This window comes from Panthera onca, chromosome B1, assembly GCF_046562875.1.
Source record: "Panthera onca isolate mPanOnc1 chromosome B1, mPanOnc1 haplotype 2, whole genome shotgun sequence".
Taxonomy (NCBI): Eukaryota; Metazoa; Chordata; class Mammalia; order Carnivora; family Felidae; genus Panthera; species Panthera onca.
Genome location: NC_138342.1, coordinates 125,417,890 through 125,436,235, shown reverse-complemented (window position 1 = coordinate 125,436,235; position 18,346 = coordinate 125,417,890). Strand labels below are relative to the sequence as shown.

Here is an 18,346-nt window from a genome sequence, read left to right as displayed (position 1 = left end):
ACAAATACTTAGAAACTAAAGAACATCCTACTAAAGAATGAATGGCCTAACCAAGGAATTAAAGAGGAAATTAAAAAGTACATGGAAGCCAATGAAAATGATAACACCACAGCCCAAAACCTCTGGGATGCAGCAAAAGCAATCATAAGAGGGAAGTATAGAGCAATCCAGGCCTTCCTAAAGAAGGAAGAAAGGTCTCAGATATACAACCTAACCTTACACTTTAAAGAGCTGGAAAAAGAACAGCAAATAAAACCCAAAACCAGAAGACAGGAAATAATAAAGATTAGAGCAGAAATCAATGCTATCAAAATTAAAAACAACAGAACAGATCAATGAAACCTGAAGCTGGTTCTTTGAAAGAATTAATAAAATTGACAACCCCCTAGCCAGTTTGACCAAAAAGTAAAAGGAAAGGACCAAAATAAATAAAATCAAGAACGAACGAGGAGAGATCACAACCAACACCACAGAAATACAAACAATAATAAGAGAATATTATGAGCAATTATACTGCAATAAATTGGGCAATCTGGAAGAAATGGACAAATTCCTAGAAACATATAAACTACCAAAACTGAAACAAGAAGAAATAGAAAATTTGAGCAGACCCATAACCAGCAAAGAAATTGAGTTAGTAATAAAAAATCTCCCAAAAAACAAGAGTCCAGGGCTAGATGGCTTTCCAAGGGAATTCTACCAAACATTTATTTTTTTTTTAATTTTTTTTTTTTTACATTTATTTATTTTTGAGACAGAGAGAGACAGAGCATGAACAGGGGAGGGTCAGAGAGAAGGAGACACAGAATCTGAAACAGGCTCCAGGCTCTGAGCTGTCAGCACAGAGCCCGACACGGGGCTCGAACTCACGGACCGCGAGATCATGACCTGAGCCGAAGTCGGCCGCTTAACCGACTGAGCCACCCAGGCGCCCCTCTACCAAACATTTAAAGAAGACTTAACACCTATTCTTTTGAATCTGTTTCAAAAAATAGAAATGGAAGGAAACTTCCAAAATCTTTCTATGAAGCCAGCATTAGCTTAATTCCAAAACCAGACAAAGACCCCACTAAAAAGGAGAACTACAGACCAATTTCCCTGATGAACATGGATGTAAAAATCCTGAACAAGATACTAGTCAATGGATCCAACAATACATTAAAAGAATTATTCACCACGACCAAGTGGGATTTATACCTGGGATGCAGGCCTGGTTCGATATCCACAAAACAATCAATGCGATGCATCACATTAATAAAAGAAAGGACAAGAACTACATGATCCTCTCAATAGATGCAGACAAAGCATTTGACAAAATACACAATTGTTTTTTGTATTTTGCACACAGGGCAAAAGAAGGGGCTATTATAAAATCCTAACTGTAGTAAAGTAAAAAAGATTGAAGAAACTGGGAATATTTAGCAATGGGAATGTATCAATGTAAATTTCAGTGGTCCATTGCCGGTAGTGCACTGTTGATCCAATTATATGTATTTTTTTCTCCAACAAGTAATTCAATATGATTCTATTCTTTATCATATAGCAACAACTTCATTCAAAAGAATAGAGAATCTTCACAATTCTTGCGAAGCCAGAAATAATTTTTCTACTCCCTACATTGCCTTTATATTGCATACCTTAAATACTTGAAGTATATCAGATATAACAGAAGCTTGCACCATACCCCCCACCCCTACCACGTATTTTAGACTCACTCAGAGAACTTTTTAAAAGAATTCATGCCCAGACCCCACCAGGCCAATTAAATCAGTATCTTTAGGTATAAGGCCTAGACACTGTTATTGTTTAAAAGCTCCTCAGATGATTCTAAAATGCACAGCGAGTTCAGAACAAGGCTCCAAACTACAAAACTGTAAAACAAACTAAATCACACGAAAAGATATGAATCTCCACAGAAAGTATAAACATGAGATACTTGTGCCTGGCAAGCTGTTTATCTCTTCTTAATGAACTTCCTGTGAGCCTTTTTTTTCCCCCGTTAACCTTCAACTTTTGCAAATTGGAAAGTTGACTGAGAGACTTTCAGTTGGTTTTGCTTCCTTGTTTGGCATGTGTGGTTTGTTGACAAGCTGCCCAGAACGTGGTCAAAAACAACCACAATTAAACCTGCCTCTGAGTCAGCAGTTTTCTAATCAGTGGGTTTTTCTTGGAACCCTAAAAAGGGTGAACTAGAACACATAAATGGAGGAATCAAATAGACTCTCTAATTCTAAAGATTACAGTTTTGGTTGTGAGATGGGAGTGAGAGGAAGGGTATTGTGAACAATGGAGCGATACCTTCAATATATTTTTGTAACGTTTATTTTTGACAGAGAGAGAGAGAGAGACAGAGTATGAGCGGAAAGGGGGCAGAGAGAGAGGGAGACACAGAATCCAAAGCAGACTCCTGGCTCTGAGCTGTCAGCACAGAACCCTACGCCGGGCTTGAACTCACAGACCACGAGATCTTGACCTGAGCCGAAGTCAGATGCTCAACTGACTGAACCACCCAGGTACCCCAATACCTTTAATATTTTTAAAGAAAACTTTAAGGATCAATAAGTAAAATCTATATTCTATGATTGTTTTGCAACATACTTTTGAGTTTTTTGTAATGGAATATAATGCCTTTTCAAAAGGACTGAAAGAATTACTATAAATACAATTAACCTTCAATAAATATGAAAAATCTAATTCTAAGTCTTAATTAGGAATGAGGTAATAAAAGGAAATAGTAAAATATATTTTATTCCATTTTTCTTCCATGTTAGTCGTGTGAGTTCATTTTTTTCAAATGGCTTACCCTATATAGTGTCTAAGGTATAAACTACAAATAAATGCAAATAACTTCTGATTTCTCCGTGTAGATAAATCACATCAGAACTCAGTAAACCTTAGTAGCTGACAAAGGTACCTGAAGTATTTTACAAACAGCAGGTAGCATCCCTTGTACTTTTTTAGCAGTGGTCACTGACCACAGGTTGATACTGTAGGTGATGATGCAATAGAAGTTGGCTCCTTTCATTTTTTCTCTGCCTTCTCTTCACTTCCTGCCAAGCCTCTTCATTTCTTAGCCTATATTGGTAACATTTGTCCACCTTAAGCTTCATGTGGTCTAGATGTTTGAGATATGCAGGTTATCTCAATAAACCAACAGATCAAAAAAACAAAACAAGTAAAATAAGACAAAAGAAACCTTGTCCCTGTGGAATAGGAAAGCATGTCCTGAACCACAGATAACCTGTTAAGTAAACTAATTCAGCTGAATGGTGGACTCACAGAGATTACTAGAATGATGAAGTCTAAGTGATTCCCCATTGACCCAAATCTCTGCAGAGAAAGCTTGGGAGGTTTCCCTTTGGTTTCTGAAGGGAGATTCCAGCCAATTACATTAGACTCTTAAATGATATGAGTTGCACCATTTCCGATCAAGTGCTTAAAGGTGTTTGTGACATAATTTTCATTAATAATCCAGATAAATTTTGGGGCACCTGGGTGGCTCAGTTGATTAAGCGTCCAACTTCAGATCACGTCATGATCTCGTGTTTCATGGGTTCCAGCCCCGTGTTGGGCTCTGTGCTGACAGCTCGGAGCCTGGAGCCTGCTTCGGATTCTGTGTTTCCCTCTCTTAGTCCCTCTCCCGCTCTCTCTTTCAAAGATAAACAGAAAAATAAAAAATAATCCAGATAAGTTTTAAATAACTCTAAAGGTAAACAATGCCTAGCACTAAATATACCTTATATATAAAATGCTTTTACACATCTCATTATCTCATTTGATGGTTATATCAATCTTATGTCCAGAGTAGGAAATGTAGCTTTGTTAGGCCTTTTTACAAATAATGCTTCTTAAGGAAAGGTTATTGGAGGGGCAGAAAAGGACCAAGTTTGCACTAGAATGTACTTTTTTGTTTTGTATTGTTCAGTGGCCTTTGCATGTTCTACTACATCCTATTGGGACTAGCATTTCAGGCTTGTTAGGGAAAAATCATATAGTTAAATCTTAAATTGCTTAGTACAAAAAGTGGCAATTCAGAAGGGGAGAGAAAAAAGGATGTGAACGATGGGGAAAATCTACAAGTGAAACCTGGTAGTGGAATGTACTTTCCATTAAAATTAAAAAAAAATTTTTGAGTCCTTACTCTGAACTAGACTCTGCTAGAGGTAAAGCTTACAAAAATGGTTAAGAACAGTTACTGCCTTTGAGGAACTTTCTGACTGCAGGAGGAGATTATAATCTAGTAACCTGGACTTTGAAGAACTGATTAGGGTTTACAGTGGTAAGTGCCCAGAGGAAGAGTGGTTCAAATAATCAGATCAATAGAGAAGGCAGAAAATGGTAGGAGCCCCCCAAAGTTAGATATGCAAATGGTCTTATTTTTTGTTAAGTAAAATATTCACTACTGAGATGTTTGAAAATGAGGACAAAAATGACTTCTTTCAGCTGTAATTTCCACGCGCCCCCCTCCCCTTTTAAAGTTTTGAATCCATCCCTTAGGGGCCACACTTGAAGGTAGAACATTTTTTCCTATGTTATTAATATAGCCAGTATACAGTGGTGACCCATCGAACAGTGAAATAAATCCTAAACTCGTTTTAAAATAACAGAGAGCTTGGGTTTGAGTCACGCCTTTCCCACTACCCAGTTTTGTGATACTGGGCAAGTAACTTCTCAGAATGTCCCCTTTGCCGCCTTTAAGATTGTGATTTAGAAGCCCACCTCACGGGGTTTTGTGAGGATCATTTTAAATAACGCCTGTGAAAGCATTTGCTCCACTACATCTAGGGTGCGTTTGTTAACCTTGGGCTCTTTTCAGTCTCGCCATTTTGAGATGAGGCATCCCGATCCAAATATCTTAAAACATCACCACAAACGCCTGACCTCCTCACAGCCACCCATGTCCCTCACGGTCGGGTGCAGCAACGCGCTAACTGCATCTGCAGAGTCGGGTCTTGCAGTCGAAGTCACACACACACACTACACATACACACACACTTCTGACGGCCAGGAAGAAGGGACAGAAAACGCCGGTTTCGGCGCAAGGGGAAGCGAGGCGAGGGAGAGGAAGGCAAGAACCTCAAGACCGTTAAAAGCGCTGCCCTCCGCGCAGGCGCCCCGTCCACCTCGCGCCTCCCTTTCCACGGGGAGGGGGGCGGGCCGCGGCGTGCACACGTCAAGCGCACTGACGCTCGCTGGGCGTGCGCCTTGGGCTGGTGTCTGCAGTTTGCCGGGTTGACTCGCAGACTCCGCCTGACAGGGAGGAGGCGGGGCTTTTGCCTGGCTAAGGTGGGCGCGCACACCCCGGGCCCAGGCATAACTTTACGTTACCGGTTTTCGCGCTCTGTTTAAGTCATTTGGAAGTGTAGCCAACGGGACCGTTTTCTCGTTCCGTTTAGTAAAACATCTTCACTTTGGTTATACAAGCTTAGGTTTCAGGGCGGTGACTCTGTCATGCCGAACTCTCGGCCCAGGCCCCGCCGGGGTGCCCGGAGTGGCGCCGGGGCAGTCGGGCGCGACCGGCTGGTGTCGCGGTCCTTGCAGAGCGCAGAGCACTGCCTGAGCGCCCAGGACTTTGGCACCGCCTATGCCCACTACCTCCTTGTACTCAGCCTGGCGCCGGAGCTGAAAGAGGACGTGAAGGTGAGGATGTCCCTTCTTTCACTTGCTGGCAGATCCTGTGTTTTTCCATTGGGAGGGGTGGCTAAGGTTAATGGCTGGTGGTTGCTGTTAATATTTACTATTCATCCTTGACATGTCTTTTGTTCACACCCACAGCCAGCCCATCAAAAAAATCCTCTCGGCTCCATATTTGAAATGTATCCAAAATCTTAACCATTTCTCACCACCTTCTCCTTTACTACCCCTGTTCAAGCCTCAGTCATCTGTCGGCTGTTGGTGTAGGCTCATAACTAGGCTTCCTCCGGCAACCTGTCTCAACACAGCCTGGGTGAGCATTTCATAACAAGTCAGACGATGCCACTTATCTATTTCAAAACTTCCACCTTACTCAGAATTCTAAAGGCCATATTGCAAATGAGGCCGAGGGTGATCTCTTCCTCCTATATCTAATTCTAGCATGTCCCTGCCTCAGCACCTTTGCACTTGTATGCAGAAGGAATGTCGTGGGTATCTGTAATTGAATAAAGTTGGGAATAAGCTACTATAAAGTAGTCATTTGATGATGCATTATTTAAGCTTCAGTTACTGGATTGTGATCGTTCTATATGTAATAGATAAGTTTTTCCAAGTTATTTTAGAGTCTAAATTTATAAAAATTATTTAACTAAATTTTGTATTCCGTTTTCAGCCTCAAGCTACTTTGCTTTTTTTCACCTAGCCTTTCTCAACCTCAGCGCTGTTGACTTTTTGGATGGAATGATTCTTGTTGTGGAGCGCTGTCCTGCGCCATTGTAGAATGTTTACCCGCATTGTTGATATCTATCCACTAGATGTCAGTAACCTCTAGATGGTTGTAGTTAACATAAACTTAGTGTAAATTTCAGGAGCAGCTGGTCCTAAGGAGGAGAAAGTGCTATGTTGAGATACAGTTTGTTCTTATAGGTAGGCAGCAGTAGAATAATGATTGATCAACCCAAGTGCTGTTTCTTTAATTCTTTGTTCCTAAGGTTCCTCCTTTCTAAAACAGTGACAGTTATCTTTTTAAATAGATACTTAATGTGTATTAAAAGTATATCTAAAGCCTGTATTTGAATGCCTCGTGTTCAGTAGGGTTCAGAAACTAGTTCTGTTTCCTGTAGAACAAAGTCCATATTCCTTCATGTGGGCGTTTGTGAAAGAGCCATTTCTTTAGTCGTATTTCCTACTACTCACTCTACTCCCTATGCCCACACTTAAGTCACACCAAGTTATAAATTCTCTTATCCATTTCATATCATCCGTACTTTTTTCTCCTGATACTGTAGGTCTTCCTCCGTATCCTTTTCTCTTTAGTAAACTTCATCAAGATTCAGTTATAAGTCTCAACTCTTCTGTATAAATTTCTGAAGATGATGTAAACTGTGTTCATGATAAAAACTGGAATGACTAAAGCCTTCCCTTTTTTCCACTGTGTTGTAGTATGGAGAATGGCTGGAGAGAAGTGAGATTGGAGCTAGGGTGACAGAGGGAATGCTGTTACTGTAGTCCAGAAAGTATTATAAGGGCCAGACTGTTGTAACAGTGGGTTGGAGAGGAGGTGACATAGTTAAAGATGTTGAGACAGAATTGACTGGGTTTGAAACTAATTGTATTGGAAGTTAAGGTAGCATTATAAGATGACTTAGTCATTTGAGGTTTGGTGGTACCTTAACCTTATATCCTGTGTGAGAGGAATATAATAGGTTCAGTTTAGAGCATTTTGAATTTTTAAAGAACTGTATGTTAAATTTCTTTCTACAGGGCTTCTGTGAGGATAGGAATAGGATTTATGTTGTTCATTGCTGTATTTTAGCCCCAGTTCTTTGCATACTGATTGCTCAGGAAATACTTGAGTTGTGCTGAGTTTGAGGTGGCTGAGGGTGCAGTCCCTTGTTGAGATGACTAATAGGAAGTTGTGTCTGTGTGTCTGAGATTCAGAAGAGAGGGTCTTGATTGGAGATGTAGATGTAGAACGGGTGATAGAGATGGATGAACAAAGAAGGCAAAACAACTTCTAAAACCTAGAAGCCCACAAAAGAGAGGTAGGTGGAGAATCTGATATGATAGCTAAGAATGGAGAGAGTTTAAAGTGCTCAAATTGTCTAATTCTGCATGTTATTGCCACCTAAGTGGTAAAATTCATTTATGCGTTTGTTTATTTAGCAAACTGTCTACTAAAGCTAAACAAAATTTGAAGTGATCAGTCAGTAGTAATTACGTTCTGTACTCTGTGGAATTATCAACCAGTGTTGTATATTCTTCCATCATTTATATTATTGACTAAATTACTGTTTTCTCTTTTACACAGGAAACTTTTCAGTATACACTGTTCAGATGGGCTGAAGAGCTCGATGCTCTCAGTCGAACACAAGACTTACTTGGTTGTTATGAGCAGGCTTTGGAACTGTTTCCTGATGATGAAGTGATTTGCAATAGTATGGGGGAACACCTCTTCAGGTTTGTAGTGATTTCAGTGTTATTTGTTAAGAATTATTCTGTATCAGTCTTGATCAGAGATAAATCACACAGTAATTTGAAAGGGAAAGTTTAATATAAAGAATTATCAACTGTGACAGGGGATCAGAGTAATGAAGGATTGGCTGGTAAAAAATAAAGAGAACTCAGAAGAATATAAGAATCACAAATATAACATGTAATAACAGAGCATTTTTTTATTACACCAACTTTTGTTTCATATAAGAAAACAATTGTGAATGTACCCATAAGAAATGACACAGATAAGGAAAAGTAATAAACATTATACAGAAAAAAGTCAAGATGCTCGGGAATGTATGATTATCGAAAGTGATCCAGATTGAATATTCTGATGTATTCTTCTCAGTCGATGAAAGTGTTTTTATTCCAGCATATAAAGGCAATTGATCTGCAATCAAAATTTCTCTTATTTTAAATATAATTTATTGTCAAGTTAGCTAACATACAGTTTTTACAGTGTGCTCTTGGTTTCAGGATTAGATTCCCATGATTCATTGCTTACATACAACACCCAGTGCTCATCCCAACAGGTGCCCTCCTCAGTGCCCATCACCCATTGCCTCCTTCCCCCCACCCCCGCCCCATCAATCCTCAGTTTGTTCTCTGTATTTAAGAGTCTCTTATGGTTTTTCTCCCTGTTTGTTTGAAACTGTTTTTTCCCCTTTCTTTCCCCCATGGTCTTCTGTTAAATTTCTCAGATTCCACATATGATTGAAAACATGTGATATCTGTCTTTCTCTGTCCGACTTACTAACAGAACAGTTTTAACATTAAATCATATACCACACAGCCACTGCTCCTAGGGCTAGGATATAATATTCAAGGAAGAGTTCCCTCCACCTGGCTAAGATTCAGACCTTGTTGGAGAGGACACAGCCATGGGCTGCAGGGTGGCAGTGAAGTCACTCTGATGCCTTGCCAAGGAACTTGTAATTCTGTTTTCTGGATCTTGCTGAAAACTTGCCATTGGAATTTCTGTCTATTCTTCATAGAAACTGTGTAATTAGGAAAACTGATGAAAACCCAAAATTTTTGTATTGGATTTGTTTTAATAAATCTGGTGTCACTTCTTTGTACAAAGTAAAAGACTTCTTATTTAGGAAATGCCATGATAATGTCCTACTGTATATAGTAAGATAATTTTACATGTTCCAGCAGTTTCCTCTAGTATTACTGCTTTGTTCATCTTGTCATGTTAAGTTTTAGTCAATGAAAAGTTATACATAAGAAATGCCTTTATCAAAGTGTGTTAGTCTCAGAGAGGTAGCTGCTATATGGTTTAATAGTCTTAATCAACATGGCCTGGGAAGTGAAATGAGTACTCCTTTAAGAGATAAATATTTGATAGTTTCTAATTGTAGAGTATGATAATAACCGGGAAAGTAAGGCAGATTGTCAACTGACACTTGTTTGTTCACACTAACAGCTAACCTGATCCTGTTACATAGACTCCCATCTGTATTAATTAGCAACTACTTTTCCTTTAATTTTTTTTTTTAACGTTTATTCATTTTTGAAGGACAGAGAGAGACAAAGCATGAGCAGGGAAGGGGCAGAGAGAGGGAGACACAGAATCTGAAGCAGGTTCCAGGCTCTGAGCGGTCAGCACAGAGCCTGACGCAGGGCTCAAACTCATGAACTGTGAGATCATGACCTGAGCTGAAGTTGGACACTCGGTCAGTCACCCAGGTGCCCCAACTACTTTTCCTTTAAATGAAATTTAGTTTAAAAGATTTTTTTAAGTTTATTATTTTTTTAAAATTTATTTTGAGAGAGAGAGTCAGGAGGGGGGTGGACAGAGACAGAGGGAGAGAGAGAATCCCAAGCAGGCTCTGCGCTTTCAGCACAGGGCTTGAGGTGGGGCTTGAACTCATAAACGGTGAGATCATGACCTGAGCTGAAACCAAGAGTCAGTTGCTTAACCGACTGAACCACCCAGGTGCCCCATTAATTTCAAAGTTTTTTTAGTTCTTCAGTCCATGAAAGAGGAGTTACTTTATGGGATTCAATTTATTTCCAGGTAATGCACATGTTATTATCATAACATCCTAGAACTTATCTTTAAGGATAAACTCAATTTAACAGAAAATTGGAGCTCTACACACTTTTGACAGATTTTAACTTGGTGACCTGTTGTTGCAGGATATTAGTCTGAGCATTTACCAATTCGTGAGACAAAAAAAAAAAAAAAACAAAAAAAAAACACCCCAAAAACAAAAAAACCATGCTTGTTTGCTTTTGGGAGATATAATTATGCAAAATTTCTAATTTAGACATTGAGATTTCATCAGTTGTGATAGTGTGAATGCGGCTTTTGCTATATAGTTTATCTTTGTTCTCTACAACAGTAGCTCTTAGCTTTTTGTCCTACTTTCCTCATCAAAGAGTGGATCACTCACTTCCCACTGAAAGAATCACTGCTCCAGGAGAAAAAGATTTCCAGAGTAAATGATAGCTTCCTTTCCTTTATTCCTTTTGTTTATTAAATGAAATTTGTGTCTGGAATGTCTCAACTTTACAACCTTATGTTAGTCCAGTAGCATCAGATTTAAACAAAACATTTAAGTTCCTAATTGGGAAGGTAATTTTTTTTTTTTTCTAGTTAAAAGAAAAGAGGTGGTTTCATAGTTTGTTGATACTGACACATTGTTGAGTCTATCAGTATGAGATATATTTTGAGTGTACCATACATTTTTCAGATTATCGTTGCAGTTTAAGAAAACAATGATATATTAAGAATCAAACTTCAGGGAAGCATAAACCCCAAGAAATTATTAGGGGCAGGTGTGGCATTGATTCAATAGATTGTTGATATTTAAAAATTTAAAATATCCATTGCTAGTTTTGTCTCTCACCAAGCAGTGATTACATCCAATGTATTTTGTATTGTACTGTGTGCAATGTCAGTTGCAGATTAAGATAGCTCTGTCTAGCAGATACTAATCTTAAATGTTTTTATTTTAACCTAAAACATGAGTGCGTATCATTTGACATAGGGCCATTGCCCATGCAGTTTCCTGTTTGAAATTCCAGAATGTCTTTTTTTATGTAAATCATACATAGAATTAATAATCTGATTTGGTTTCTTTAAAATTGACAGAATGCTTAAAGGTTCTTCTGAAGAAGTATGAGTGTAAAAGGGTTTTACTAGCTCAGTTCTCTTCAGCTTATGGACTACACACTTGTGCTGGTCCACAAATTATCAGTTAGTGACGGATAAGTATAGAGATTGAGAGGAAGTGTTTAGAAATGTATATAGCAGTTTGACATTGCTGTAATCCCAAGCATGTGATCATGAAACTCACTTCTTGAAAATAATGTGGACCAGTTTGGGTGAAATCTGATGTGTGAGTTGCATACTAATTACATGCAGTGCGACTGTATTGGTCTACAAATATTAGATATTTAGAAAAGGGGAGATGAATTCTTCACAGAATGTTTAAGAAGCACTTTTCTAGATAGTTTGGAAGTTTTCTCCCTTTTTATTGATGATTTGCTTACATAAACTTCAGTAGCAGTTTTTTGGGTGATTTGCCTCTGATGTTTTACAGAGCATTTATTTAGCTAAGTGTCCTCAGAAACAGTGGCTCTCTTTTTGCAGTCATAATTTATTTAGTTTCTGTAATATTTAATTAAAATATGTAATTATAATAACAAATACAACTGGTGTAAACTGGTCTTACAGCAAATACAACCGACTCTTTTATTTTAAATTGTTTTTTAATGTTTATTTGCTTTTGAGAGAGAGAGAGAGCGAGCGCAAGGGAGCGGGGAGGGATAGAGAGAGAGGGAGACACAGAATCTGAAGCAACCCCCAGGCTCGGAGCTGTCAGCACAGAGCCCAGCGTGGGGCTAGAACTGACGGAGTGCAAGATCATGACCTGAGCCGAAGTCAGACACTTAACCTACTGAGCCACCCAGGTACCCCACAAACACAACCGACTCTTGATAATTCATTCAGTTGCTGAGAGAAAAGGTATGCAGGCACACCAGCGAGGAGCCTACTAGCTATAGGCATTGATATGTTTTACACAGGGAATGGTTTTTAGAAAGCAATAGTGTTTTAGTGGGTTGGTTAAATTGAAGAGGACTATGAGAGCTTCTACTATACTTTAGTTACAATAGTAAATTTATAGTCTGTCTCCTAGAATGCATAAATACAATAAGGGTTCAGAGAGGAAAGAAGTGATCAAGGATTGCAGTCCTTACAAAAGGAGATGGTGCTTGGGTTGAGTAGGATTTGGGATACTGGAGAGGGATTCTTAGGCCAGATGAGTGCCATGGATAAAGGCACAGTAATTGCTATCATAGTAATTGAATATTTTCTCTGTCATTTTTTACTACAGAATGGGCTTTAGAGATGAAGCAGCTGGGTATTTTCATAAAGCAGTGAAACTAAACCCAGATTTCAATGATGCAAAGGAGAATTTTTATCGTGTTGCAAACTGGTTGGTGGAACGCTGGCACTTTATCATGCTTAATGACACCAAACGGAATACAGTTTATAATGCAGCAATCCAGGATGCAGTTTGTTTGGGGTCCAAGAGTGTTTTGGACATTGGAGCAGGAACTGGAATACTAAGGTTTGTCGTAATTGTGCTTTAATTATATACACATATACACCAAGGTAAATTAAAGCTTTTGCCAAATATGGAAAATTTAACAGTGGAATTGAAACAGAGTTTACTTTATTTCTAATAATCTTATGATTATTCATGCAACTACTATTATTGTATTTTTTACTGTAACTTTAATTTATCAAGAACTGGACATAACTACTAAGGAGAATTTGAGGTTATGATTGAAATTTTGAATGCCTTTTTAGAGTACTTTTTGCATTAATATTTTGGTTGAATCTAGTTCTCTAAGTTAAAACCTATTGATATTTTTCATGCCAGTTGTATCTTCTTAAAAACATAAATGTCATGATTTATTGTATAGTTTGTTTCTATTTTGTTTTTTTAAAGATTTTATTTTTAAGTAATCTCTCCACCCAAGGTGGAACTCAAACTTACAACCCCGAGATCAAGGGTCACGTGCTCCATTGACTGAGCCAGTCAGGTGCCCCTGTATGATTTGTTTCTTAATAAGAATATTGGTTCATTTTGTTGTTTTAATGTTTATTTATTTTTGAGAGACAGAGAGACAGAGTGTAAGCAAGGGAGGGCCAGAGAGAGAGGGAGACACAGACTCCAAAGCAGCTCCAGGCTCTGAGCTGTCAGCACAGAGCCCGATGTGGGGCTCTAACCCATAGACTGTGAGATCATGACCTGAGTCAAAGTCAGATGTTCAGTCAACTGAGCCACCCAGGCACCCCTGGGTCATTTTTTAATGTGGAATGAATAATGGTTGTATTACAGAATAAAAGAAAAACCCCATGTTTAACATTATGATTCCATTAAATTTGAAAAACCATAGTGGATTATTTTTTCTTGATGGGGCACCTTTTTCCTTGCAGCATGTTTGCTAAAAAAGCTGGAGCACACTCAGTATATGCTTGTGAGTTATCCAAGACCATGTATGAACTTGCCTGTGATGTAGTAGCAGCAAACAAGATGGAAGCAGGAATCAAACTCTTACATATGAAGTCACTTGACATAGAGATTCCAAAACACATTCCTGAAAGGTACTATATAATATATATAACTTTAGTTTTTATAATCCACTATTTTATTTAAAAAAATTAAGATATTCACATTTATAGCTTCTAGCCCAAATAAAAATGCTAAAACCCTTATATTGTAAAGATAGTGATATAGGATCATTTAGCATAAGATAAATTTTCATAATGTCATATTCTTGATAAAAAATATTTAAAGATCTTGAAAAAATTTTGCGCCAAGCAATTTAACAGATAAACTTGACCTTTAGCAAGTTACCTTACTTTTGTTAATTTCAATATTCTGTTTGTGAAAATGGGTAATACTTCCTGTATGGTCAATAACTATTTAAAAGTTATAGTTAAAAATAATACGTGAGTAGATCAAGCTTGATGGACTTCTCACATTTTGTGTTATCCTTGGCTAAAATGAAAGCTTTGGAAGTGTCAGCTGTCCATGTATTTTGGCCTGGGTTCTTCAGATGCTTTGAATATTGTCTCATAAGTCTTGGCTTTTTAGTGTGTCATCTTGCTTTGATCTATATCACAAGGCTGATGGCATTTTAGAGCTAGAATGGATTTATATATCATCTGGTCCAACACTATTTTAGAGACAGAGCTTTCTTTATGTAGCACTTGCTTTACTACCTCTCTTGGGTGGTCTGTCTTCTTATCTTAAGTTCAGCTTATATTGAAAGATGACTTTTTTATCATCTGTTGTCATTTGGACTATGATTTTTAAAAGTCTTCTTCGATATGTATAATAGTATTTTTGTATACATAATTCACTTTTTAATGGGCTCTACATTTGTTTGCATGAAAGAAGTCTTATTAGATTGTTGCGGCAGAAATCAGCAGTCTCCTGAATTATCTTAGTCTGCTTGTTGCCCTAACAAGATACCAGAGACTAGGTGGCTTAAACAACAGACTTTTATTTTCTCACAGTTCTGGAGGCTAGAAGTCCGTGATCAAGGTGCTGGCAAATTTGATTTCTGGTGAGAGCTCCCTTCCTAGCTTGCAGACAGCTGTATTCCTTTCCTTTCCTTCTGTGCATGTGAAGAGACACAGAGAGTGCCTGTGTCTCTTCCACTTTTATAAGAAAACCAGCCCTGTCACATTAGGGCCCCACCCTTATGACCTCATTTAACCTTAATTACCTCCTAAAGACCCTATCCTTAAATGTAGTCACATTGGGGGTTAGGGCTTCAGCTTATGAATTTTGGTGGTCCACAATTCAGTCCATGGTATGAATCAGTTACTTTAATTTAACCTTCATTTCTCTCACAGAGAGTGTGGTAGAAGGACCTACAGCTTTGAATTAGGAGATATGGATTCTAATACTGACTCTGTTATAATTTATTTTGGCCCTGAGCAAATCTAGAGACATCAAGATGTTGGACTAGATGATTGGGATACTTTCAACATTCTATATGTTTGCAGCCTTTAAATATTGAAAATTTTGTGGACTTGTATAATACTGGCTTTAGGCCCTGTAGAGGATACCGAAGTTATTTCAGTCCTCAAGGTGCCCACAATCAAAAGAGGAAGATAAGGAATATTCATGAAGTTTTTCTTTATCTTCTAGCTATATAAATAAATGATACTGGGAATAAGTGCTAAAGAAGTTCAGAGAAGAGAGGAATTATTTTGGTATGTCTTTGAGTGAAATTTTCTAGAAAGAAAGAACAGTCAAAAGATCAGAGCTCTGTGGCTCTTTTGTGATAACTCGCAGGTAGTAGGTGAAGCAAAAGAAGCAACAAGAGACCTATGAATATATAAGAGGTAAACATGGGTAATGAAGGAAGAGAAGGATTTTGAGAGGGAGGCCTTCTCATATACATTACATGTTTGTAGATTAAGGAAAATGAGACCTGAGAAAGAATCATCTTGATAAGTAAGGGAATTATTTATGACAATATTTTTATGGAGTGTTGACATCAAGGAGGGGACTGGCTATGAAGCACTCTTAAGGATTTAGGGAATGAAAGAAGAGCCTGAGGAGGTAGCAGGGTCAAGGGAAGGTTGTGCGTCTCTCCACCCCCAGAAGGTGTCAGTGGAGAACAGAGGAGCCTGAGGAACAGTAGAGTCAAGTTCCTTAAGATTTTTGGGTAGAAAATAAAAAATGAAATGTATTAGAAAATTTTATATATGGACTGTTTCTATAATATACTCTTCCTTTCTTCTCTCAGCTTTGAAATCTTTACATAAATAGCATGATATTTTACTTACATATATCTTTAAAAAATCATTCTATAGAGTGTCCCTAGTTGTAACAGAAACTGTCGATGCAGGTTTATTTGGAGAAGGAATTGTGGAGAGTTTAATTCATGCATGGGAGCATTTACTTTTGCAGCCAAAGGTAAGCAGCATGAAAACACTTAAATTTGATTAAGAATTCATTATTGCAATAGGTATTTATCGAACCCCTCGTGTATTTGCAAAGCAGTATGAAATACAGTAAAACCTTGGTTTGTGAGCATAATTCATTCCAGAAACATACTTGCAATCCAAAGCACTTATATATCAAAGTGAATTTCCCCATAAGAAATAGTGGAAACTCAGATGAGTTGTCCCACAACACAAAAATATTCATACAAAAATGATTACGTTACTGTAGCATAATACAAAATAATAAAGAAAATATGAAATATAAAGAAAAATAACCTGCACTTACCTTCGAAAACCTTCATGGCTGGTGTGGGGGAGATGAGAGAGGAGCGTTATTGTGTAGGGTGCCTTTCATTGTCAGTAATGGTATCACTGCTATCTATTGGCTCAGTGGAATCTTTTTCTGCATGGGAGCCATTGTATATGCTCATACAGATGTTGACTACAGTATCAATAAATTCTTGTCGTATACTGTATTTAATGTAACTGGCAATAAGGCAACAGAGGAAAGGGTCTATATCTGTAGGCATCTTGACCTAGAATGAAGGAAAGCATTCCTAAGCTTACTCTTGTGTGGAAAAGCGAAGGACTATCCATAGGTGCTTTATAAAGTGACAAAAAATACACTAGTGCCAGTTGTGGACACCTTCCAACGTTCTGAAAAATTACTAATTTCTGCCAAACACTGCGGCCTGAGATGGAGCATCTGAGCATGGGAGACGATCACCCATAACCTGCAGAGAGAGAGAGAGAGAGCAAGAAGAACCATTGGCTTAGTTGTGATCATGTGATGTTCGGTGTCATGTACTACTTGTGTTACAAGACATTGCTCATTTATCAGGTTAAAATTTATTAAAAATGTTTGCTCATCTTGTGGAACATTCACAGAACAACTTATATGCAATCCAAGGTTTTACTATACATCCTGTCAAGGTGTATACTTTGTAGGTGGAAAGAAATCCATGCAAAAACCACATTTAATCATATAACGTACGCTTGTGTACCCAAATGGGGTATTCAGGCAAAAACACTCCAGGAAGGAATTCATGGTAATTAAGCTTACATTGTGGACCGGCATTGTGGAATTCTTGAGTAGGGTTGAGAAAGGGAAGTGCTTTCAGTCTCACAGCCCTCACTGATTGGAGTTTGGCAAATTATCAAAAGGGATATTGGTAACTGGCTTTGTATATGTTTTACGTACCAATTGATTGGACAGGACCAACTCTTAAAATTGCCAACTTATGTTTTGCAGTGAAATCCTCTAATGTGGCCCACAAATTGTCGATTTGGTTTTTGTAATAGGTAATGTGAATGAAAGGCTTTTAACAAGAATTTACTATTTACAGAAAATGATTTGCATTTAAAATACCTAATTAAAGTTTAAAAAGAAGAGAGGTTGTTTTTCAACTAGGTAATAATGATTTAAAAAAAAATTAGTGATTTTGGCTTCTCTGTTAGCCATACCCAACAGTTTGTTGCTGTATACAGACTTCCTAGCTACCCTCCTTTTCCTATTTGTACTGATGAAAAAAATTAATGTATACACACACATACATATAGCAATGAAAGTAAAATAAGCTTAAAAAAAATAAAGTTAGTGTTAACATGGGATCCCATTCATTGTTTTTGATTTTTTTAAATACTGTGTTTTTATTCAAATATAATTAACATACATAGTGTTATATTAGTTTCAGGTGTACAATATAATGATTCAGCAATTCTATACATTATTCAGCACTCATCATAATAAGTGTAGTCTTAATCTCCTTCACCTGTTTCACCCATTCCCCCCCCCCTCCCCCCCCCCCCCCATTTATCCTCTGGCAACCACCAGTTTATTTTTCGTATTTAAGGGTGTTTTTTGTCTCTTTTTTGTTCTTTTGTTTTTTAAATTCCACATATGAGTGAAATCATATGGTATTTCTCTGACTTATTTCACTTAGCATTATATCCTCTAGACCCATCCATGTTGTTGCTAATGGCAAGATTTCATTCTCTTTTATGGCTAATATTCCAATGTATGTGTACATATATATACACACATACATGATATATAAACACACACTGTATGTGTATATACTTACACAAACTTCTTTATTTAGGTGTGATTGACATATAACATTACATTAATTTCAGGTGTAGAATTAATGATTCAAAACTGGTATATATTATGAAATGATCACCATGAGTCTAATTAACAAAAGAAACTTTTAATTACAGTCTTTA

General features: G+C 37.7%; 1 protein-coding gene across 2 annotated transcripts in view; it reads left to right on the top strand.

Annotated features, from left to right (window-relative positions):
• The first annotated feature begins 5,210 nt into the window (after positions 1-5,210).
• PRMT9 (protein arginine methyltransferase 9) overlaps positions 5,211-18,346 on the top strand; it is a 38,209-nt gene continuing 25,073 nt past the window's right edge. The window contains exons 1-5 of one of the 2 annotated variants that reach the window (XM_060655655.3): positions 5,211-5,640; positions 7,946-8,094; positions 12,480-12,716; positions 13,592-13,759; positions 15,989-16,091. In XM_060655655.3, coding sequence (XP_060511638.2) covers positions 5,452-5,640; positions 7,946-8,094; positions 12,480-12,716; positions 13,592-13,759; positions 15,989-16,091 — 846 coding nt within the window. In that variant the 5' untranslated portion in view covers positions 5,211-5,451. Of the gene's footprint in view, positions 5,641-7,945; positions 8,095-12,479; positions 12,717-13,591; positions 13,760-15,988; positions 16,092-18,346 lie in introns of those variants that run through there. The other variant, XM_081795573.1, reaches the window with a different exon arrangement.